The following is a 27,181-nucleotide window of genomic DNA, read 5'->3' on the forward strand; positions in this document are numbered from 1 at the left end:
GTAATATTTCTTTATGTGTGCAATTTATAGAATTCATTTTTTTTCCTTGAATGTTCACAGAATGTTAAGATTCTTAGTCAACATGTTAGCAGTTGATATTGCATTACAATCTGCTGCTCGTTGTATTTTTACAATATTTAAAACCTGTAAAATTAGATTGAAAAAAGTATTCTTTCAATGAAATCAATTTATTGATATCACAATCACATGACAAAATAATTGTGTATGTAGTAATGGCTATCATACTACAGAAAACATTCTCTGAAATTATTTTTTAAAATCAAATTTTATCTAATTCATTTTATAGGTGTGATATTCTGTGCTCACTTTTTCACTTTGAGAGATCAATGGTCAATCAAAATGGAGGTGAAACACAAAAATATGAAGAGGTGGCAGAAAATGAATCAACAGCAAAAGAAACACAGGTCTGAACTGGTCATCAGAGAGCTCATGAAATCCCTTTGTACATACAACTAATTGATGAATTTTTAGACCAAATACATAAATTCCTCCCTTTGAAGTTAAATGTATTGTAGCTGCATTTTGACCAGACCTGTCTTAAAGTGCATGCTATTACTGCTCCCCCCCCCCCTTCTATTCATACTCTTTCTCATTAACTATCAAAAAATTTCACTTTTACATCTTGTTGCTTCGACATAAACATGTTTAGCTTATTAAATATTCAGTTTCTTTTGTTAGAAGTCATTCTTCAAATAATGAAAAAGAATTGATATTTTTCTGAAATATTATTCAAATGAAAAAGTTTTATAAAGAGGGATTCAATTGTTAAAAATTTACCGCATGTAAAAAAAAAATAACATTGCAAGTCTTTAAAAAATTATATTTTCTTAATTTTCACTGGTTAAGTAAAAAGTTGAACTTTAAAAAAAAATATGTTATTCTGTACCAAATTTGAACATTCTTCTAAAGCAGGAAAACTCCAGCACCAGTGAAAATTCCACTGCTAAATTTATTCTAAATATAGGTAATTATGTGGTTGTAATGTAAAAAGAATGCAAGGAAATGTTCCCATATTTCCTTTTTGATGGAGGTGATACAATGACTGTTGATATTGTAAATAATTCTTCCTAAAAAAAATAAAGTAAGATAATTCTAAAAAATGTTTGTAGAAATATTATAGATATAGTGATGCTTAGTAACAGGTATTTCACTTTGAAATTAAAAATTTAGGCTACTTATAGATCAAATAACATTTTAAAAGTGAAATTCTTGATAAATGTGCTATATATATATAATAGCACATTTAATTTCTGAGATGATTAATTGTAACTGTTAAAAGATTATACCACTACAATGTGCATACATGTGTTAACTTTTTTGTAGCTGTGTTTACAATTTGAATAAGAAAAACACAGTCTAATGATTTGCAACTTCAATGGAAAGCAGAATTACAGTTGTTGCCGAGTTAGTAAAAGCATTGATTAGAAATTCAAAGAAACTGTTTAAGCCTATTTCACATTACATATTTTTCAGCATATTTTCTGAATACAATATTGTTATGATTATTACTTGTAAAAATGGAGATGAATAAATTATACATTCTGAAAACATTAATACAGTTTTAATAATTACTCTTAATAAGGCAATTCTGAGATAAACAGAAGAATAAAATATTAAATACATTATCAAAATTTATATTTAAGTTCTATTGTAAAAGCTGTAATTATATTACCATAGAAAGAGAAAGCAAAATTTAAACAATTATTTTAAATGGCTAAAGAACTTTGCATTACCAGCAACAATTGAAGATTAGATTCTTAGTTTGAATTGAAATTGATGGTTAAAAGACTTTTTAATTGTACTTAATGTGTGTTTTTATAAAAAAAAATAACACAATCTATATGCATACTTTTCAAATGTTATAGCTTGATTGTGATTACTTATGTTAAATTTTCATGTAAACTATTTTACCAACATATATGTAGAAGCTCCTCTTTTTATGAAGGAAATGCATATAATAATATAAAATAGGAAGATCACTCTTGCCAATGAAAACAAACATTTGATTTAAGCATTATTTTACCATTATGATGATTAATTATTTTCCCCTCAATAAGGTTGATTAAAACAGATTTAAAAGTGCAAATAATAATTAACTAAAAAAACAATACTAATATATTGATTGTTAATATTCTGAAACTAAATAATTGAACCTCTGATGGTAGTAATTCTATCATGTTATTGTTATAATAGTTCTGGAGCAAGTTTTAAAAGCGTAATTCAATTGAATATATTTTTATAATCATCTTGTTTTGTGTATTCTTTAGCGCTCGTGTAAATGTATTATTTTTGAAATATAAAAATGTTATAGCTGTTTATATTTTTATAAACTTTTTTAAAGATGACAGAAAAAACAAAAAATAAACAAAAATTCTACTTATAAGAATTTATTACCAATCACCAGGTTAAGCAATATTAAGGTTTCATACAAATACAAGCAACTGTTTGGTTTAACAAAAAATAAAGACAGTACACTTGTAGAATAACAAATATTTTTCGTTATACATGGAACAGAATATGTAGATTGCCTTGCATAGATTTATCACAAGTTTACCAGAGAATTTTGAGGGTTTTTCTCATACAAGTAAACCTATTAATTGCATAGTTCTACAACATATAAGCAAGTTTATGTTTCACAGTCTTAAAAATGTTTGATGTTAAACTGATATAAAAAATAATTAGAAACTACAATTTTCTTAAAACATCATTAAAATTAGATGCTCTAAGATTCAGAAAGTGCATAGTTTGAAATGCTAAGTAATAAGTATATTGTGCTATTTTATTTTTTTTGCCAATGATTCTGGAATCCATATTTCAAAAAAAAGAAAGAAAAAAAAAGCATTAAAAGTAATTTCAAGCACACTGTAACGCTAATGAACATATTTACACTATGAAACTTCTAAATACACTCTGAGAAAAAAAATGTGCTTTAAATATCACATATAATGAAATCATAATATTAATCAAAATATCTGATAAGACAAAGAACATGAAAACACAATGAAATACAATAAATTTTTCATCATAATTCAAACATGCTTAATTTTATAACAAATAAATAAAATCTGATGAAGTGCACATGAAAATGATGAAATATATGGTAAGACAATTCAAAATTATCACACATACCTACATTGCTATTCTTATCATATTAAAACACTTTTGAAACTGAAAACCGTCCATTTTATAGGTCAACATTTCAAATCCAAATTACATAGAGCATGACAAAATTTCTCATATAATGCTTTATACATACCGAGGGCATTACTACATTTACCTACTTTTATCCATATGGATCCGTTTTATTTTTTTCTTTAACTTAAAATATTACCAAGTTTTTAATTTTTATGATAAGAAATGCTTCATCTAATTAACCTTTTTAACCAATAAAAGCAACAGTAAGAAATCATTTCAAATTGTAGTAAAAAAAAAAGTTTAAATGATATTGTTTCCATAAATATAAAATGCAAAGTTAATATTAAATTATGAATTAAAAAGTGGCTTTCGTTTTTGGAAGTATTTAATTTCAAATACAAATAGTTTTTGTTTTGTTTTTCATATAAAAATTTTTTTTCCTAACTGTAGACACATGTTCAAAAACAGCATTCCAAAAGTCTTTGTTCTAAGGATTCATTTTTCTGTATTATAAAATATTTAATGAACCATTATTTGAGGAATGTACCTGTTGGCATCCATTTAAATAATAAAGTTCGGTAAAAAGTGGAGGGATAAGGAACTTATCTACAGCAAAAGTTTTAAACCATATGATGCAATACTGTAGGCAGCTTATGAGGTAACAATTTTACCAATGAAAGGAAACTTCTTCCCTTTAGATGAATGCATGAGAATGGTTTTGCTCTTGTCACAAAACCTTTCCATATAATGGTAATGAATGAATATAATGATGCAATGAGCATGTAATGCCTTAGCTACATAATAATAACACACGATAAATAAAAAGAAAGTTGAATTAATGGAACTAAATTCATTTTGCATTGAAAATTATGTTGAATAATTCATAGTACATTCTACAATACTGTTGGAATTGAATCTTCTCAATTTAATATTATTTATCACAAATGTTATAATATAAAATGAATTTCTTTGATTATAGTTCCATTGTTCAAAGAAGTAGAATAAAATGCTCTATTTCTGAGTAGTAATATTTGTAATCACTGCAAAATGGAAATTTCTACCAAAAAGTTGCTGCTTTAATTAAAAACAGTGAGCATATTTAGTTATTTAATCTTAGAAAATTATAATGAATGATTAATAAAAAAAAAAAAAGTAGTCAAATAAGTATTCATAACACTAACATAAACTTAGCTATGAAATCAAAATTGGCTTGAATCATTCGAAGAAATGAAAGACAAGTATTTTTATTAAAAGTTAATAAATTAGTCAAAATTCAGTTTATTATACAGTCGGGAATACAGAATTTTACCATATCTAAATGAAATGAGGCTAATTAATTTTGATTAAAAATATGTCTATATATAGATAACAATTCACAACATCCTATATTAATGATATAATTTGATGTCACTCATTTTCAAAGCTACTACTAAATACTACTCATTACAATACAATACAAAGAAATATATTGAATATGATATAGATATATCTGCATTTCAATCTTCAACAAAATCATGTTCCTTCGAATCATCACTTCGAAAATGCCACATATTTTAATTAAAAAGCAAATAAATACTTTTATCATTTAAGAATGATGAAAAGAAAAAGGCTAAAATAATAAAATTGTATTTAAAATTTAAAGCATTAAGAAATTATACTTGAATATTATTCTCCAGACAACTGTTTCTTATGAAAATGTGCATTTTGTGCTTCAAAATTCAAGAAAAAATACAATAAATTAGGGGCAAAAAAACAAACCCTAAAGTATGTATTATGTGAAACATTTATTGAGAATTCCATTTAATATAAAATAAAAAAAAAGACAGACTAATTAAGATCTCACATTTTTCATTATAACCTAACCTAAGATTATATCACAAAGTTATATTTTAAAATGAAAAGTTATTTTACAAAACGGAAGATAGATTATTTTTTTAAAAAATATGTAAATAAATTCTTTCCTTCTTAATTCTTTTTATGGAAGAACAACAAATTTCCTTCATAAAATGCTCATTAATTTGTTTCTTCACAAATGAATTCTTACTGTGTCCTACTTCTGGAAAAAATGAAGATGGTTTGTTTTAAACTACACATCTACATTCATAAACTTATTTTAAAAATAAAACTTATTAAATTACATAATCAGATTTTTTCATGGGAAAATGAACATATTATATTTGAAACTAAACAAAACACAAAGATGTTAGTTTTTTATTTTTAAAATATATATAAAATTATTAAACACAAATTAGCCTTCAAAGTTGTGCATTACTCTTTATTGCAATATAATGTAATATGACAAACATGAAGCTTTTATTATTATATTTATTAGTAATCTGAAGGAACTTACTTCAAAAACTAGACTAGATATTGAATAACACATTTATGGATTACACAATAAAGAGATCATACTTGTTTTCCTAAAAAGTAAATACTTGCATATGTCAGCATATTATATATCGCCATACAGAGGATGGTTAATATTTACCTAGTTAGTATATTTTTTACTCATTGTTTTATATGCTCAAATATTTGGTTTGTACATTGATAATAAAATCAGAATAATTAAAAATGTCTTAGTTATTTATTTAAGGTTTGGATTATCAACATTTTTATATCATTTCAAGACTTCAAAAAAAAAAAAGAATAGAAGTATATTTTTAAAATATTTTTTTTAATGACTATCATGACATCTTTTTTTAGTGTTTTATAGTCTGCACTTAATTTTTAAGAAAAAATAACAAATTTTTCACTCCCCCCCCCCTCTTCAAATTTAGGAAATATATATATATATATATATATATATATATATATAAGGTGAAATGCAATCTGGGAAATAATTTCTGACTTAACAAAGATTGGAATTAAAAAAAATCCTACTATTTTTACTCATTAATTTGTAACAGCTTCATAACTGCATTGCTTGGACATACAAAAACTCAAAATATAAAATAATTTTAATATAATAAAATTCATCAAAAAATTAGTTTTTGATAGGCAATATTTATGACTACGTTTATAACAATTATGCACATTCCCAATTTTAAAAAATACACAAATGATGACGAAATAACTTATTCTGCAATAACTGGTTTAAAAAATACAAATCATTTCAACCATTTAGTTTTATATATTTAAAGAAATAAAAAACAATATAAAAACTAAGAAAAGAATTGTCTAAAAAAAGTATATACATTTCATATCAATTCAACAATCTATATATTAGACTTCTCATCTAATTATAAATGCATTGGGCGCATATATATTACTTAAAATTGCATCAGAATACTACCTTACCATTGGCTTTGTCAAACAAATGCCAAGCGAATGGCTGAAATACTTCTCGTACACATCCAAATGGTGATTATCTATATAAAAAGTATAAAACATGAAAAGTACGGTCAATGATAAGCTACATATACATATAGACTTCCCACCCTTATTGTTAAAATGGTGATGATTCAAAATAATTTTAGATAAATAATTTTTTTAGACCGTACTATGAGTACCAGTACCACAGTCACTGCTTCAAAAAATAGCTAAATCCACAAGTTCCAAATGCTTGAAAAAGTTCAATTGCATGGTTGCAGACACAAGATCCCCAAATGAAAAAGAAGTGAATTAATAACTATGTCATGACAGTACAAGTTGTGGGCCATAATTTGTTCCCCTTGAACCACACTACAAAAGAATAACAGATGATGAAGGTATTACCGCTTTCGTCTGCAAGTACGCTTATGTTCCTTATGCCAGTGGACTTGCTGACAATCCACACTGCAATATGAGGTATTCCAACAGCAATGGTATATAGCTTCAGCTTCACAATTGTAACACTAAAATACAGAATAAAAGAAATTACAGTATTTTAATTTAAAACTAAACTAATAATAAGGAAAAGCAGTATTAAAAAAAGCCATACATGTCGCCCCCCCCCCTCAATTCTGTATCAAAAATCCTGGATATTTGCTTGAAATAAAAACCTTACATAATTCTGAGTTTTCAAAATGTTAATGTAATGTTTAACAATTTTATTAGCAAGGTAAAGAAAAAACATTTTTTTTTTTTAATTATGAAAAACTAAAATATTCCACTCATTAATAGCTTAATTTTTAATGATTTCGTGATCTTCATACTTCCAAATAATTTTGCTCAGTAAAGTGAAAGTGCAATTTTAAAAGTAATCATTCACTACATCATTTCAAAATATTATTCAGCATTCTGCTTTCACCACATTTTTTCCAAAAATTACTAAATTATGATTACTTTTGGGGAAGGAAGCAGGAAAAATTATTAATTTTTCTTAATAAATGAAAGTTCAATTTTCACTTAATGCTTTTAACATTCCAATAAATCTAAAATACTTGCTAAAGTTTCTATATTAACAGACATTGGAGAGGAACTATAACCAGAAAGAGAGAAATTTCTGACCCCCCCCCAAACCTTCACAAGCTTTTTTGTTTAAATAAAATAAATAATATTTTATAGCCTACATAGCATACACAGATTATCCATCCTCAAAAATGTGTCCATGAAAGACAGTAAAACAGCTTTAGAATAGTTTTGTTCAAATTAAGCAATCATTTTTATATCTTCTTTCAGTTTATATTCAAATTAATTCAATAAAATTCACAGCATCAGTAACTTTTTAAATCCTTGTTTAAAGGCAATTAAACAAATATTTGATAATTACTGAATTCTTAGTCTAATGAATTTTTATTAATTAAAATTATATAAATTATTTATTAATTTAATTAAAGTAGCAAGAGAAACGTTCATTTTTTTTTTTTTTTTTTTTAACGATTGCAAGTGGCATTGTCCGAATTACCGTATTTGGTGAATTATCATCTTATAATTTGTCTTTAGCCGGGAATTTCTTATATTACATAATGTCTAATATCTGTACAGAATCCTCACTTGTTAATACCTAGTTTCTGTTATTTTAAAGATGATCCATTAATTGATGTCAGAGGAAACATGAAAAAAAAAATCATGCAGGAATACAATGAAGAATCCTACTCATATGGAATGGCATTGTTGATTATTAGTTCCTAACATTCAAAAGAAATATACAATTCTGACTGAGCCTTTAAAATATTAAACAATTTCACAAGAAAGAAGGATTTATTACATATGCAAGTTTTAAATAATTAAATGTTTCATTTTTTTTATTATGTATTTAAGCTATATCTTCTGTTTGGGGGCATTTAAGTTTTGATTTAATCAGAAATTTTAAAAACAGATGAAATTGCTTATGTATTGTTCCAGATAATTTTCAGAAATATTATATAAAAGAAATTTTAAGAATATGAGTTTAGAGCTCTAAATCAGCAAGAGAGTATTTAAGCTATAAATTACTTAATGTATAGGAAACACAGATATTTAAAATTTCAAATATGAAGTAAAAATTAAAATTCTACTAATTTATCTATGAAGATAATAGTGAAGAATGAAGCTATAACATTTTATATGCATGGTTTATAATTAATTTTATCAAAAGTCAATACAAACTGCAACATCTTAAAATTAATACTGTCTTTTTTTTTTTTTTTTTTTTTTTTTTTTTTTGCTTATTGTTATCTAATCTATTTTATTACTGAATTTATATATAAAAAAATTTAGCATTTATCTAATAAGTTTAATAAAATTTATTAATACAGTTGTTATTTCAGTTAATATATTCATTTTTCTAAGTTGAATATATCGCTTTATTTGTCCTTTAAATACTTTCTTAATATAAGCATAATAAATTATCTTCACTATAAGATATTATTAAAATTGAAAACAAAACAATCTAAAGATAATAATAATTTACAGACAAAAATAAAACTTGCAAGAGTTTCGAAAATTTAAGGGAGATATATATATCTTTAATATATTACTACATATAAACAATTATGACCTAAACAAATATTAAAATGTAATAAATAAATAATTATTTAATTACATAAGATTACTTTAAATAATTCACAGTAAAATATGTGCTCAGATATGTTTTATGACAAGAAATTTTTGTTATATGAGTTGCTATATAAGTCATTATTTTATGATTAAAATTTTTGTTATACAAGTTTGTATATAAGTCATGTTATATAGCATATTTATAAAATCCAAAATTATTAACTAAATACATTGTTACAATGTTTTAAAAACTGTCAACACATAATTGCAAATAGAATTAAATACAGAAGGATAACATACCCATTGTTTCTTTTTAACTTCAGAAATTTCATTTTTGTGACGTTCAACTGCAGTAGCCATTTCCATGAGATGAGCATTCTTGAGTTGTTCTTCAGAGATTCTTCTTGCTTCATTCATTTCAAACTGAACTTTTTCAATAGCTGCAGCTATAACTCTTTTCTTTTCTTCTTCAAAATCTAAGTGGAGCTATAAAGAAAACAAATTACTGAAATTTTTTTCAACATGCTTTATTATAAATGATAACTAAAGAAACAAACAATTTTCATGCAAAATAGTAATTTTGTAATATATAATTGTTTTTAAAAAATAGCAATACATTATCAAGCTATGTATGTCTACAAAATACACAGCTATTTATTTAATTTAAACTAAATAAAATAGTCTTAAGTTTTAATTCTGAATCATTCAATACAAAATATTTTATAATTTTTCTTGAAAAATGAATATCTTAAAAGAGGATTTCTTTTTTGCTCTTTCCTTACACAACAATAATCATTTTTTTTCATTTCAGAACTTGTGTTTAGAATTTAGAGTTTATCATAAGTAGAAATACGGGTTATTCTCACATCAACTGGTTTTTACTTTCCTTTTTCTTAGTGCGGACTTAATATTGAGCATAGGATAGAATTTTAATCTTGAGTTATTTGAACAAAGTAAAATGATTATAACTGTTTAAGAATGTTTGAATAAAAAAAGAGTTCTTCCATCTTTTCATATAGTTGAAAATATCTTCAGCTAACAGTTAAATGACTAATTTTCCGCAATGTCAAAAAACTGTATATTTTTATCTGTACATCTGCAATCCCATTCATTATACATCAATTGCAGCTCTAAGAAAACAAATTATGTTCATTAAATGAAGTTCCACTGTTTTTAAATCCAATTAAAATACAATAAAAATAACATAGACAAATTTTAAACTAAAAATGTTATTAAATTTGAAAAAAATTGATAAAATTTATTGCATTTATATAAGAACATTAAGATTAATGATGTGCATTTATATAAGAACATTAAGATTAATGATGTGCATTTATATAAGAAAAAATCTTAAAAAATTAATTAAATAATGACCTACAAAAATATGAATAAGTTAAAGGAAGGAATTCAATATAAAAATGTTTTTAATATTTAAAAACATTACAGATTTAAATTCTTTGTAGCAATTCTTTTACCTTGAATGATGATTATATTTTCTTATTAAGTTATTAAAAACATTCTTCATTTATTTAACTACATTTAATAGAATAATATGGAGTGTTTTTTTTTAATTCACCTTTGTTATTTTATATGACTGAAAAAGATTAAAAAGACTGTTATTTGAAATGGCAGAAAAAGAATAATTAATCTGTTAGAAATTACTATGGGTGCAAACAAAAGAGTCTATATACTATGAAATAAAAGTGGAAATTAAAATCCTATTTTGGAGTTAATGTCCAAAAAGGTGTTTTTTTTTTTTTTTTTGTAAAAACTTAAGATTAATACCTGTTTTCTAACCAAGCATATTAAAATAATGTCAATATTTCAAAAACTTGCCAAAAGTCCACTATTTTGGATAGCTACCAAAAATGGCAACGAACGGCTTTTAGGGTTGCAATAAAAATTATCGCAATTACATTTAGTAAGAAATGATCATGAAATCATTCATCTTTGACAACCAGATACTAAGCCAAAAAAAATTTTTAAATCAATTTTAACATTAAAATTGATTTAATTAAACATTTTGATGGACAGATTTCAACTTTTTCATAACATAAAAAGAATTGTTAAATTGTGTATCAAAATAAAGAAGTGTTAAATAAAGAAAAAAAGATGCAGAAATGATATTTTTATTGTTAAACTAATTTTTGAAATTTTAAGATAATGCAAAAGCCACTTTTGTGTGATTATAGTTTTGAAAGATATGGTTATTAATTTCCATATATAAATCATAGCAATTATTCATCTGGTGATGGTTAAGCCTATTTTTGAACTCTATTAAACTATTTAATGGCAACTTCTTGATTTCTATAATATTTTCTTTCCTCTAATTGAATAGAGATTTTATTAATATAGCAGATTATTCAGTATAGCCTATCTAGAGTATTTTTAATATATTTGCAAGCTTCATTAATTATCAAAGAGCTAAGTGCAGCTTTAAAAACTTCAGTGAAGCAATCTGAAATGTTCATATAGCAATTTATTCACATTTAACTGTTGCCATTCACCAATAAGTAATAAACATAATTCTTGTGCCATGGAAATTAGCATTATTTTTATATACATAGATAAATAGAGAGAAATATATAAAGAATACAAATAGATAGATATCATTTCATTAACAACAAATATTTCAATATTTAATATTGACAAGTACCTAATACAACACTTGCTTAAATGTAAAGCAAAACTCACTCGTTCAGCCAATTCTCTCAAAGATCTCTCTTTTTCTTCTTTCTGTTCTGTTTCCAGGCGCTCTTTAAATTCTTTGAACATTTTACTATATTTTTCCTCACAGTTACAGGGCGGAATTTCTTTTTCCTCAGGTTTTGGTTTAGGTGGAATGAGAGAAGCCAGAAGCTGTTTCATGAAAGGAAATATAGATATTTAGCAATTTTATACTTGCTTCAACAATATCAATATGTAGGTATATTATTACGGGAAGTCTCAACGAAAAATATACAATAAGAATTCACATAAGTTGGGGTCAAATTTTACCCCAACATTAACATATATACATGTGAATTCTAGTTTGAGACAAAGGATAAAAAAATGGATATTGAAAGAAATGTATGTGCTTTAAAATATAATTTTCACACATATTATAAATAATGTTATTTATTATATTTTCTAATCAATTGAAAATAAAACATTTTAAAATAAAAATATTAAATGGAGTCAGTTATTTCACTGACTCCATAAAGACAAATAAATTCATAAACTCACTCAATAACATTTTTTACCACTCGCATATAATTTCTTAATTGCAAACTAATATTTCCTTATTTCTTACTCTACAATTAAATATTGTTTCTCATTAGAATCTCCTTTCAAACATGATAATTATTATTTGTCTTTTCTGGCAGATTTGCTTTTGAAGCTTTGGCTTTTTGTAATAACATTTTGCTTATTCCCTTCTTAGCTGTTAACTATTCAATTTAACTGTTAATGAACATCATTATTGCCAATTTTTAAATGAGATTATCTGGAAAGAGTGAATTCTTCTTATTATATGAGCAATTTCACCTGTTTCAGGCATAATTTAAAAATAGAATGGATACATTTTATCTTTTTATTTCTTAAAAACGGATTTATAGCAGACATTAAAACTGGAAAATTTTGAAGTTGTAGATCAAAATAAGGTATTGCACAGTTTAGTACTGTGAGTTTGTACAGGTCAAAATATTACTATGCTACAATTTCAAACAAATCATTATTAAAATTAAATTCAATGTGAAATCAGTGTTTTAAAATACTAAATAAATGGTGTATAAAATTAGAAAAATTGCAATAATAAAGAGGATTTCTAATTCTACAAGTGCATGAATATTAAAATTTAGAAAATTAATTTAAAAAAAAATATTTTTCAAAAATGAGACCAAGTTTATTCACATATTTGTGCAAATTAGAAATAATAAATAAAAATTTACAAGCAATTTTTGCTTTCTAATAAAACTTATTATTTTAACTGAAAAAAAAAGCAATTATTAAATGTTACAATCACTCTTAGCTATAAAAACAAACTACTATAAAAATATTAAAAAGCAAAAATTCAACCATCTATGCTAATAATAGAAATGAATGTGTGTATTGGCATTCTAATGTTTCACTTACAGCAGTCAAATTTGACACAGGATGGAAATGTGTACCTTGAAGAAAATTTTAAAATTTTTAATTAGAATTTGAATTAATTAAAATTAATGTTGGAGTCTTTCTGTAATATCTTCCAAAAATATTATTGCAAAAAAAATTATTCCATTTTAAAATGTAAAAAAAAAAAAAAATGTGTCTGATAAATGTTTTTTTAATGATACCAATTTAAGAATCATGCAAACTTTAGCTGAATTTTGATAATTTTTATTTTTATTTATTTATTTATTTGCCTAATATTATACTATAACCCTAAGTTCAAGCCATTTTCAATATTTCATCACATGATGTTCTTCTATTGTGGAAAGCTAAAGAAGAAAGCTTTTGTTTAATATCTGTATACTTCACAATACAGATTTAAAAAATTTAAAGGTATAGTTTCATAAAATTTAGAAGACAGATGACAGGACATTTATGTTTTTAATAATACTATGATGTCATGGGATTGACTTCTATTAAAAAAGTTCTTGTATACATTCAGTGGAGCATTTATCAGACAATTAAAATAACATGCCAGGAATGTCTGATAATTCACCAGAATCATAAATATACAGTTTATACAATTTAAATAAAATTAAGTATATCCAATTTTCCAATATGATTTAATTGAAATTAAATATAAATATCGCTGGTTGAACCTTCTGATCACCATAGCCCACAAGATCTTGCTCATCAGCAAGAGAAGGACTCGGTAATATTATAAGATCTTGCACTAACAAGGAAATATTTAAAAATCAACAATGCATTCTGCAACATTTAATCCTAAGTTTTTGAAAAGATAAGTATTTACACTTTAAGCTGTCATATAAAATACTTTTTTGCAATAATTATTTCAGAAGTTGCAAGATGAAGTAAAGTTAAAAGTCAAGCAAAAGTGTTAAAGTTTGATACATATTCAGATTATTTAAATAATAGTTTTAAGAAATAATTAATTAAAAATAATAAATAGCAGAGATATGACATTCACCCAGAAATGGACCCCAAAATGACATGTGCAAATTTCATGCCACAAATGTTTAGTAATATAAAAGTATTTTGTTGATAAAATCATTAAGACATGGTTTCATAAATTATTTAATTTTTAGCAACCATTAAAACCAGTGAATCAACTGTTTGCCAAAGGCAGATAGTTTGGAATAATTCATTCAAAATAAAATAACCAAAACAGTATTTATTTATTTCAATGTCAAAAGTATTGTAATTAGAACATTTTAATTTTAAAAATTACAACATTAAAATTAAAAAAAAAATTAGTATATTTTAATTTAAAACAAAATAATCTCTTGAATTGATATTTAATATTCATATCTTAAATAACTTCTGATGCTAAATTATTACAAAATAAGCTGATGTACCTTTTTGTGTGTTTGAGTAGAAACTGTAACTTTTGCACTGGGAGACGATTCTTGACAAGACGATGAAACAACATTATGGTCTTCTGGAGTTGGAGCATCCTAAAATAATAAAAAAGATAAAAGAAATGAGAGAATAATAAATATATATTTAGCAAAAAATGACTGATAAAAATCGTAAATTATAAATATATTTCAATTACAAAAGGAACCCTAATATGAAGCTTTGTATTTTCATCTGCATTCAAAATAATTTTAAAATACTGTTGATAGAGATAAATTAATAGACTAACTTTAAAACGAGGTACTTTAGGTGAGGAAGAAGTTGGACATTCATCTTGTGAAGAATTTTCTTCTTCAGCTTCATTTTCAGACCTATCCTCATCACTGGAAACTGATCCTTTTCGTGATCTGGATCTGGAAGCAGAGTTGGAACGGGAAGAATTGGCTGAAGGCGGACGTTTCTTCGTTTTCTTCTCTTTGGGAATTTGTCCTAGCAACTGTTGATGACGTTTCAATTCCTCAAGGGCTTTATTTAAAGTGGCACTTCTTTTCAACTGCAGTTGTTGTATTGGTGTAGAGATGGGTTTAATGTTTTCTTTTTCCACATTTGCTCTAAAATGAAAAAAAATACATAAATTAATATTTCAAATAAATAAAAAAAATACTTTATCAAACACTTGGACTACATAAACAAAGGAATACAAAATAAAAATACATATTGATTAATGGAAGTCTAGAATAAATATAATTACAAAATTTTATTCCAAACAAAAATTGCCTCAATACTATAATCTATTCAAAGTTTAGTATATAAATGATTTTAAAATATTTTCGTTTTTCATATTACTATTCAGCATGATAAAATTTCATATACTTTACAACTGTACTTTCATAGCCACTATTAATAAGGTATTTTCCCCTCTTTTTTGCAAAATATTACATAAAACATAGAGTATGCATTCAATTCTAGCAAGCCAGAACGGATTTAATAGTTGTTTTTTTTAAATAAAACTTAATCAAAACAAATTTGCGAGAATATAAGGAACCACGCAAAAAATTATTTTACTGCATTTAAAAGAACAAAGATAATTTCAAAGGATATATTTATTTTAATAAAACAAAAAGAATAATGCACAGATATCAAATCCTCCCCTTATCATTGTTCTCTTTGTATTAATGTTCTTACAAAAAAGAGTAAAGTCTTGGTAAGCAAAAATCTTAAAAGACTATCTTGATTCTTCATCATTCAAAATTAAGAAGAGTCAGTGCTTTCATCATTAGTAAATATATTTAACATCACTGTCTCCAAATTTAAGTAATAGTCATTTAAGGATTCCACAACTATATAGTGAGAAATTTTTAAACCATTAAAAATGAATTTACTTTACACTGATAAATAAATATAATTAATTTAGAGAGTTCAAAAACTTCTTATCTAAAATCTCACATTATTAGAACTTTATAAAAACTTTTTATAAACGTTATGAAAATAATTATCAAAGCAAAACTTCTAAAATGCATGAAAAATATTAAATTGATTGATTATTGATCACATTTTTTGCTATGCATATTAATGAATTTCATTTGTTTTTACTGTAACCACAAGTTTTTCTTTTTTGTTTATGTAAAAAAATAAAATTTCTAAGAAATATTCTTCATTTAAATTGTTATTTCAAATCTTACTTTAAAATCATATCACAACCTAGGTGCAGACAATTTTTTATAACAATCAAATGGTTTTCCCATAGTAGATTAAATGAAGAAATCATATTTTCATTTCTTCTTGATAAGAACTAGGAGGGAAAAGAAAAAAAAAGGATACTTGACTTAAAAGGTGATAACTTAATTAAAGATAAAATAAGCACCAAAGGCTAGAGAAAAAAAAAATGTTTTTGAAGTATATAATTGGATTCTTGATAACCCAAAACTTTAATGGGAAATTTTATAAATAACAGTTAATAGCAAATATTAATTTTTTCTTATTATTAGAAAATTTGCAGTTGTTCTTAAAGATTTCTTGGGGGGGGGGGGAGGATGTAGCTTTGTAGGGGAGAAAAAAGATCTTACTAGTTTTCTAATTAAAAAAAATCCATAAAAGTTTTAAGAGCTTTTGTTTTATTTTATTTATTTTGCAAATTTTAATAGAAAAAAATCATCTTTTATGATTTTTATGGCAATAATTTTATCTACTTTATAACAAAGATTTTAAATGATTTGCTGTCCATGATACATTTGTAAAGATTAAACACATTTATAGGATTAATGAAAATAAAATGTGTTGTGTTCTGTCATTTTATCATACAATTTAGAATTATTGTTACCAAACATTTAATGTATGTACCATGTAAATACTACTTGTAACAAAAGATTGTGAAAAAGAAATATATTTCAAATGAAATTTGTTTGCCTTTTTACCTTTGATGCAATCCTCCAAAAAACCGGACATCATATACAGTATTGTTCACACTAATTACTTTAGCAGGCCAGAAAGGATAACCTTTTTGCTTTGCATAGACTAATTCATGAGGTGGGTCCTGATTTAGCACAGAAAAAATTACTTTAGTGAATTAAAATAGTATTTTAATAGAACAGTTATATAAAAATATAATGGCAATAATATAATTAAATATAAATCAAATTTTCCAACAAATTTAACATTAAAAGAAGATTATACACTATGGTTCAATTTTAAATAACAAATTAAAAAAAGGGTCTTTAACATTTTAGCTCAAAACATGAAATGATAAATCAACATAAATGAAACACATCAATACAAATACAGCTTATATTTCTGATCAAATAAGATTCCAGTTAAATTACGAAGGATATCTCAAGCAAACTTTACATGGAATACATTTTCTGAGGGGGGGGGGGAAAGATTATTACGATTTTAACAAATAACAACAAAGACAGTTTTAAATGTATTTATGGTGATATGTCTTAACTTTCATGTTTTATGATTTCAATAGCAGGGATACACATATTCCTTCAAATTTCAATAAAGCATGTTACAAAAAAATTTCAGTTTTTCATGCTAATTATGTACTAAACCAGTTCTACCAACTTGATCATTAGAAAATAAGGCTTTTATGCATAAGAAATATATATATATTTTATATTCTATACTTGATTTTAATTATATTTAAATTTTTATCTAATCAAATTATTTAATAAGCTTTATTAATAGCATAATTATATTCTGACAAGTAGTTCCCTCTTAATGATACTTACTTCATTTGACTTTGAAAAAGCATGCAAGTTAAAATGAAAAATTGATGAGGAATTACACCTTTATACTTCATTAGTTATAAAAGAAAATAAAAATATTACTTTTATTTTTCATTTGTTATAAGAGAAAGTAAAATTATAGCTGAATATATGAAATAGTTTATCTGCTTATAAAACACAGAGAAAATATCTGAATGACGGGATGATCAGGAGGCTATTTTTCTTATGATGCAAAGCTAATACAAATCTGATTTTTCTTTAGTAATATTGTGGGTATACTCAAGAGTACCTATTTTGAATAATTATATCTCAAATGGTTTATTTGAATATATTTTTAAAAAATATTTTTATCAAGAAAAATATAAGCAGCAGAGAAAGGATACTACGAGTAATAAATTATGAATTTTCAAATACAAAATTTCATGAAAAATTTTCAAAACATTTTGAATGGTAAAAGATCAAAATCAGAAACTCCCCACTTAATACTTATTTACACAATCATGTATAAATGAAATTAAAAATATTACCCTTACCTACTATTCATATTAACTCGTTAATACAAAAAAGTAAATAGAAGTGGTAACTATCTTTCAAAGATAATTACCACTTTTAAAGAAAAAATTACTACATTCCATTGCTTGTTTGTTGTTTTCCTAATGAAGTCATAAGAAAGTTTGAAGTCAAAAGAACCTCATTTTGATCATCAAATCTTTTTAATTATTTATTTTTGAAATAATGCAAGAAAGTTAAAAGCATTCATTATTTTTAATATTTTACTTAATTTTAATTTTTTTAATGCTTATCTATTAATGCTTTTTATGACACTCTATACTATTTTTGAATTTTTTTTTTTTTTTTAAGTAATGAAATTTTACATCACAATTATCTTAATTTTGGCCTTTAGATATAATTTAAAAGAATTTTTCTGAAAATTGTCTGGATATTAATAGAAAAGCAGAAAACTGCTGCAAGATATAAAAAATTTTAAAAAATTAATTTACACTTACACAAGGCTGACAAAACCAAAATTTATCACGCTTTTCATTAGACATTCTGTAACAATCACGGCACTGCCGTATTTCATTCAAATCATAGCGACAATCTCGTAGAGTTTGGCGAGCTGTGTCAGCTGCAGAACTATGAACTGAAATAAATTTGTAACTTTTATATTTAATGAAATGATGCAGTGCCACAGAAATATGAAGTAAAAAAAAAGCATAGTTCAAAAGTCTTGAATCTCAGAACATAAAATTATTTCTGCATCTCTGAATTTAAAAAAAAAATTGTTAAATATATTTGCAAACATATTACTGTTCGTAAAAAATACCTATTAGTCACTTTTAATTTCGACCAATAATTTATTTCTTTTAATTTTTTTACTTAACAAAGCATATTTTACATTAATGAAGTTGTAATCAAAATGTAAAAGGGTAGAATTCTAAATAAACAGTTCCATTTCACAATTCTAGACTTTTATGTATTTATTTAAATAAAATATGTATCAAAATTTAGTTAGGCAAAGGAAAAATTGGATGTATACCTTTAATGTTTGGAACATATGCAAACTTTAAATTAAATCCAACTAACAAAAAAATGGAATAAAATTAGATGCATGATTTTTTTTTCTCTTCAACAATATTTATTAAAATAAAATAATAAATATATGGCAGGCAGGAATGGTTATTATGCTAAATTTAAACATAAATTAATAAAAAACTTTTCACAATAATTTATCATGATGAAAATATATTTCATTGTAAGATTAATAAAAATTAATTTTATTCTTCAAACTGATTATTCATTTTTAAAATCAAACTTCAATCTTAAATTCCAAATATGCAAATCATCATTAACTACTCATTTTTTAATATAATATATTGTTGAAAAATTCTTTGAGTGTGTACTGATCCTTTTTGCTTATCAGTCTTTTTAACTATTAAAATATTTATAATAAATGTATTTAAAAAAAGAAAAGATTATCTGGATCTATATGTGTGAAGAGAGAATATTTCAGTCTATTACAAGAAATTAAATTTAGCATTATTAAGATAATACATGAGCCTTACAAGACAAATTCTGCAACGATATTCATGCAGATGAAAAAGTTAAATATAAAACTCTCTACCTCCATAATAGATAACGATGTTGTGAACAAGTGTCATTGCATCTGCCAGAAATTCTTCCAATCTTTTGTAAACATTATCTTGTGTTTTGTCTTCCATTATAGTCAAATCCATTGTTTCATAAATTAAAAAATTGTGACGCCATTTTTCTTCTTCTGATGGGGCTATTTTAAGAAGTTCGCGATTCTGAAAAATTACATCAAATACACTAAAACTTATCTTGAGATACACATCTTGAATGAATATAACTATTAACGAAAATTACAGAATGTTATCATATATTAAAAAAAAAAACATTCTAAAGATCACAACAGAAAATTTATTATCAATTTAGATAAGTTAAAATAAAATTGCTAATGAAATTGTTAGCAATTCTATTTATAGTAATTGCCTTTGGAAGCTTGTTCACCCAGATAATTTATTTTTTATGCTGTTAAATAATTAATATAGAGTGCATTTTTTAAAAAATTCACCTTTTTATATGGAAGAAAAACATGAATAAAATTAATCAATCAATATGTTATAAATTATTATAGGATCAAATTAAAAGTGTATATATAAAGAAATAAAGGCAGAAGAGGAAATCCTATTTCAGAGTAAATGCCAAAGAAAGCAATTCTCTATCTTAATATTAACTGGTAAAAATTAGTGATTGAATGATTTGATGGATGGATACATTTAAATTTAATAACACTGTTAGATTGTTTTATTAAATTAAATTAAAAAACTTTATTGAAAATAAAGAAAAAATGTACAAAATTGAAATTGATATAATTGAGTTTTAACATAATAAAAACATCATTTTTGTGAGAAAATAGGGTTGGAAGAAATGGTTATCAATTTCCGTAACTAAGCCATTGCACTGCATTCGCTTAAGTTTCCTGTTAACATTTATTTCTTAATTTCTTTTACATTTTGTTTCCTCTAACTGCATGGAGTTTTGAGGGCATGCAATATTTTTATTGTTTTTCTACTAATAATTTGCAGCTCCCTTACTTTATTAAATGTTGAATTAAATGCATTTGTAAAAACATTCCAAGAAGTAATCTGAAGCATCCCCATAACGGTTTGTTTATATTTAACTGTTATTATTCAGCAGTAAGTAATATGAGTGATTTCTATACAAAGCACATTAGCATTATATAGAGAGAGAAAGAGATATATAGCAGAATTATAAATTTTCTACTAGGATAGTCAAATTTATTTGCAATGTTTTATTATTAGTAGTTAAATAGTAAAATAATGTTAAAAAATTCTATTTGCAATGGTAGAAAATCATGACAATGATAAATTGATGCAATAATTTATAAATAAATTAGGTCACTTAAAACTTTTGAATTTAAACTATTTTGAAATATATATGTATTCAATTATAATGAGACAGTTTTCAATAGAGCAGGACAATAACTGAATTCTATTCAAATATATGTTAATTTATAAATTACTTCAAGCACATTTTATTTTCGATTAGCTGATATACCAGATTTAACTTGGAATAAAATTATTTTCACTCTTTATACTAATAAAAAAATTAAACATTTAAATAATTTATTAATCAGCATAGCAAAAATTGAATTAAAACTTCTTTATGGGCATCAGATTTTGTACAATTAAGCATAATAAATTTTAAAACTAAGATTAAAGATATGATTAAATGAACAGTAATATCTTACGCAAGAAAATAAAAGTATATTTAATGTTAGCATTTAACAAAATCCAATACAGTATCATCTGAAAAGTTATTTTTATCAAGTCATTCTCAGGCAACCAGCGAGTGATATTAATTATATTTAATTTCCACAATCATTAGGTGACTATGTTAAAAAGTTGATTTTTTGCAAAATTATGAATTTTTTTTAAGTTTAATATTCTTAATGTTTGAAAAGATTTCTTTCTAAACTGATAGAAATTTATTTCTAAATCTATTTTGGGGGAAATTACACTAATTTTTATATTTTCATTTACATGCGTTTTAATGGTATTTTGCATGTTCATCTAAACACGAAATCTCAAATTCTTCTAATCTTTGATAGAATTTTCTGAGGAAAAATTTCATAATCACGCTCTAATACTTTTTTTTTTTGTTCAAATGTGGTATAGTAATATCCCAATATGTTCTGCAGTTCCTAACTAGAAAGTATTATTTATATATTCTCTATATAATTTCGAAATATTTTATAATAGAAAAGCAGCTTATTTTTCAGTTCAGGATTTATATACCATATTTCTTAAGCCATCTGCAATACTTTAGGTAAATCATTTGATAAATCTCTAAACTAGAATATTTTTGCTTTATACTTCTTTTGAGTAAAAAAAATGGCTTATTTAGCCAATTTTTGAAAAACATTTGAAACTTTACTAGTATATTTTTTTAACTTCAAAATTTTTTTTTCTATCTTTTATATGCAAATTATTCAAAAATATAACTTGTTTCAAATATTCAAAAATATCACTTATTTCAAACATTTAACAAAAATCCTCCCAAATATAGTCACATATGTTTAGCTTGGAATATATAAAATTAATTCTAACAATAAAATCAGGTACATTAAAAACATAATTTTGATACTCAATAATACTCATTAAGTTAGAAAATATGTTAAAATCAAGCAATTATTATGAATACTTACACTAAGAACTTTTTCTTTCAATCTCAAACAGGCATAGCCCAATAGTAAGTTTAAGTCATCTCTATCCATTTTCAAAGTGTCTTTAGATTTAATCATCTGAAAACAGATAGCAATATAAATATTTCAAAATAATAATCAGAAATTTATGGAAATAAATATGTCTTAATTTACTTCATAGATAAATAATGTTTTAAAGAATAAAACCATTTAAATATTTCAAGAGGCATAAAAATATAAGATTAAAATAAATGACTAGAGTATATTTAGCATTAAACAAAAAAAAAAAAAAAATTAAACAACTACAGTTATTATTATCTGCATTATTGTTATTTAAACAAAATAATTGTCATGTATATAGAAATTAGATGTGTCAAGACACAAAGTCAAAGGACATATTTTATTTTTGTTTTATTTTAGAGGGCGACATGGTAATTACAATTCTTTTGCATCTGTGTACAGGGTGCAGCAAAAAAAAACTTGAACAAAGTTACCGCATCATAAAATATAAATTAACTAATTTCTTTTTAATTTGTGCTCATTTCTTTTTGTTTACCACTTCAATTATAAAATATTTTATAACATGTCTCTTAGGATTTTCTTTGTGCCTTTTTTACAATGTCAAAAAAAAAAAAAAAAAAAAAAAAGATCTGCTATTTTAGAGTTGCTTAAGTAAGTCACTGACTCTCCAGCCCGCCCGAAGGCACACGGATAAAGAAAACTCAATGACCGGACCGCTGCAACAGCAACACAAGCAGGAACTGTGGTTGAGTCCTAAGGGCCATTACCGACCACAGTACAACCCTTCCCAAAGGAAATGAGTTCCATCATAAATGGGAGAAACCAGATCCCCCACTTTTTTGTGTACCCTACAGGGTGGCGAGATCCAACCATCATACCGGAAACATCTCATCCTCTTTTCGAGGTACCCTTCTTGAGGGTTGAGTTGTTTAAGTAAGGAAAACAATAATGTGGAATTGTTTGTTAGCTTAATGTGCCTCAGCAAATAGTGTCGAATGTTATCTATCGTTTCAAACAGCTTGGCAACGATGGTTGATGTCCAGGAAATAGACGAAAACATACAATAAACATTTTTAATAATCATAAAGCATCAACAAAATCCAAGAGTTTCCATGAGAAAGATCACTTGTGAAATGGGAATAAGTGACAGATCAGTGCAATAAATGGCAAAAACAAAGCTTGGACTGAAGCCTTACAAATTCCAAAAATTTCAGCTTCTCACTGAAGAAAACAAACTCGCACGGCTCCAAAGATGCCAAAAACTTTTGAGATGGATCGCAAGCCAGGATTGGGAGAGATTCCTTTTCAATAATGAGAAACTATTTACCATCCAATAAGCTCATAACTCCCAGAATGATAGGATCTGGTCCGTAGACATTCCAAGCACCTCAACAATTGTTGAACTTCGTCAACATTCCAAGTCAGTCATAGTATGGAATGGAATTTGTACAAGCATCAAAATGCCTTTGATTTCTGTGGATGAGGGCATTAAAATAAATCAAAAAGTGTACCATTCTAGAAGATGTTGTACGTCTGTGGGCCAGAAGGCACTTCGACAATGTAAACTGGATGTTTCAACTAAACTATGCACCAGCTCACAAGGCCAAAAAGAGACAAGATGGCACAATGCACATTTTCTGGATGTAATATCATCTGGAAAGGGGGCACAATACTCACCAAATCTCAATCACATGGATTACAGTGTATGGTCCATTTTGAAGTCTAGGGCTTCCACTAAACCACAAAAAAAATTTGGAATTTCTAAAGCAATCGCTTGGGCAGGAATGCGATAAATTAAAGGTAGAAAACTTGTGGTCCATTGCTAAAAATTTCAATAAGCATTTGCTCCTCTACGTCACCGCAAAAGGTGGTTACTTTGAAACCAATTAAGTTTATTTATTACTAAAAGTCATTATTATTTGTTATATTTTGTCAATTTATATATATTTTTTAATAAAGTTATATTAAAAATTGTTTGTCCGGGGTTTTCTGACACATCCTGTACAAAGCAATATAGATTTGCATATAATTTAGTGATTTGTAAATCTATAAAAATAACCTGTTCATTTTTTTTATGCTACCCTTGACATTAAAAGTAAAACAATGTGAATGAGAAATCTTTTGATGTTATGAATGAATGTGTGATAGTTTCACACAAAATATTAATTTAGTTAATATTTTAAGAACTTGTGATGACTAATGAATTATTTTATAGAAAAAAAATTACAAATATATAAGATTTGAGCCCTTAACTTTAAAAAAAAAAAAAATTAACAAGTTCATTTCTATTCATATATGCAATAAAATCCTGAAAAATTAAAATAAATGTTAAAAAAAATCCTTTTGAGATTTTATTTATATATTATTCAGTTATTTCCTAAATAAATAGTGTAAACTTTAAAAAAATATTAATTAAAAAAAACTTTAACTCATTATATGAATGTAAAAGTTCATGCGTAATTAATGCACATTACCACATAATCTAAGAGATATCTTTCAAATAAAATATGCCAAAATATATTTCCTTCATATATATTTCTAAATTTTCTTACTAAAGAGAATAACAAAGCAAATAGAAATCAAAAGCAATTGATTTTTCAAAAACAAACAAAACTGATGATAACAAGAAATAAATGCAAGTGGATAAGATTTTTTTTTTTTTTTTAATCTTATGAACAACAACAGATGATATTCAGATGAAATCAAACTGATCAAGAGCTTCTAATTAATCAGATGATTTAAATATAGAAATAAGTACATTACTAAGAATGTTTTTATTAATTTATTTGACATTTCTGTCCATACCCAAATAAGTGTTCATTTTAAAATAAAATGAGAAAAAAAAAAAAGAATTGTAAATGTTAATTCACATGTGTTATATTATTTACCCTACATAATTTTTTTAATGATTTCTTTTTAAATATGCTTAAATAAACTACATTAGGTAAATGCAAATTAATAAAAATATTATTTTCTTACCAATAAATACAATAATTTAATTAAATTTTAGAAATATTTTTTCATAAAAAGTACAAAATAACCAAGATACTACAATATATTACTTACTTTACAAACTTCACACACTAATTTTTCATTCTTAACAGGCATTTCCTTTAAGCAGGTTTCATGGTAAACTCGATGACATGAGGAACAATATAGAACTTCCCCTCCTTTATGACAGCTAAAACAATACCAGTCATGTCCATCTTTTACCTAAAAGAAAAACATTGTATAAAGAAAATGATTGCATTTTCAGCTGATTTTATCATCTCTTTTACTGCAAAAAAATTATAATCATTATTGAATTAGGTTTTAAGTTATTAATATGAATCAATCTATTAAAAATTTCTAGACTATTTTTCAAAATTATGTCTCTATTTCTGATCAACAGATACACTAACATTACAAATATACAATCTGAGAGCTATTACTAATAAATCATTAAACTTTTAATCTTTGTTCTGCTGAGAGAAATAAATTTATAAATGAACTTTTCCAATCATCCTATGGAAATAATACAATGGAATGCTATCAATACACAACTTTTGTTTCATATCTCCTAATATTATATATATATATATATATATATATATATATATATATATATATATATATAATTATTAATATTAATTTTAATTTATTTCAAGTAATTATAAAATATTCTTGCAATTCTCTAAATATGATAGAAAAGTTAAATGTCATGAATATAATTTTATTTTTTTATATGGGAAATGAATAAGTCTTACTAAAATACAGAAAACATGTAGTTTTATAGCACTGCATTATGCTGGGGTGTTTTTTTACTGATGTATTGCTATAATCAACAGGTACATCGTAAAAATGTAAATGATTTAAAATTTTAGATCCTCATCATTGGCTAATTTAAGCTTTTGCTCAGTTTATAGAAAATTTTAAATAATTCCAAAATCTTTTGGAATATATATCATTATAAATAAATAATTCTTTAGGAAAGAATAATTTGGATAATCTAAAAATTGTTAAAAAGTAATCAAGATATTTTTAAAAATCATTTAAGGTATCCAACTAGATTTAAAATATGAATTTGGATGAAAATTTGCATTTTTATTTTATTATTATATTACTATTATTATTGCAGTTTCAAAAAATTGGTATGCTTCTGTTTCCAGTGATATCTTTATTTTGTCTCCATATCAATTAGAAGCCAAGTTATAGCAAACTATTGATGCTTATTTACAAGCATTTAAAAACTTTAAATGCATTTTCTGAAGAATCAGTTTTTTCAAATTCTACAGTACAAGTATAGCCATTGCCTAAATGAAATGAAATTTATAATTAGCACTTGTTATGTAATGAACTATGGATTTGATGTTGAATGCTCAAGAAGTGGGTTTATGAATGTTTAATGTATATATGTTGAAAAAAATTCCAAAATTTCATAAATATCATACAAATTTTTTTTGAACATAATTCTTAGATAATAGTTACATTCTAAGATATATTGCAAATATAATGTTACAAATAAAAATGAAAAACTGTAACATCTTTTTTTTCAAGGACAATCCTAGTTTTTGTAAAAAAAAATTATATCAAAATATGCTTTCCATTAAAAAGTTACATATATATTTAAATAGTTTCACTTTTA

At 24.7% G+C, this 27,181-nt stretch overlaps 1 protein-coding gene across 1 annotated transcript in view; it reads right to left on the reverse strand.

Moving 5' to 3' along the window:
- Positions 1-2,392: 2,392 nt before the first annotated feature.
- The window catches only part of LOC129981220 (zinc finger MYND domain-containing protein 11-like), a 29,897-nt gene continuing 5,108 nt past the window's right edge, over positions 2,393-27,181 (reverse strand). The window contains exons 3-12 of the mRNA XM_056091969.1: positions 25,624-25,770; positions 22,540-22,635; positions 19,912-20,095; positions 18,794-18,930; positions 16,974-17,092; positions 14,849-15,170; positions 14,559-14,657; positions 11,749-11,913; positions 9,355-9,540; positions 2,393-6,989 (exon numbers count right to left, since the gene is read on the reverse strand). Of these exons, the coding sequence (XP_055947944.1) occupies positions 6,867-6,989; positions 9,355-9,540; positions 11,749-11,913; positions 14,559-14,657; positions 14,849-15,170; positions 16,974-17,092; positions 18,794-18,930; positions 19,912-20,095; positions 22,540-22,635; positions 25,624-25,770 (1,578 nt within the window). The 3' untranslated portion in view covers positions 2,393-6,866. The remainder of the gene's footprint in view (positions 6,990-9,354; positions 9,541-11,748; positions 11,914-14,558; positions 14,658-14,848; positions 15,171-16,973; positions 17,093-18,793; positions 18,931-19,911; positions 20,096-22,539; positions 22,636-25,623; positions 25,771-27,181) is intronic.

The sequence above is a fragment of the Argiope bruennichi genome, chromosome 8, assembly GCF_947563725.1.
Source record: "Argiope bruennichi chromosome 8, qqArgBrue1.1, whole genome shotgun sequence".
Lineage (NCBI taxonomy): Eukaryota > Metazoa > Arthropoda > Arachnida > Araneae > Araneidae > Argiope > Argiope bruennichi.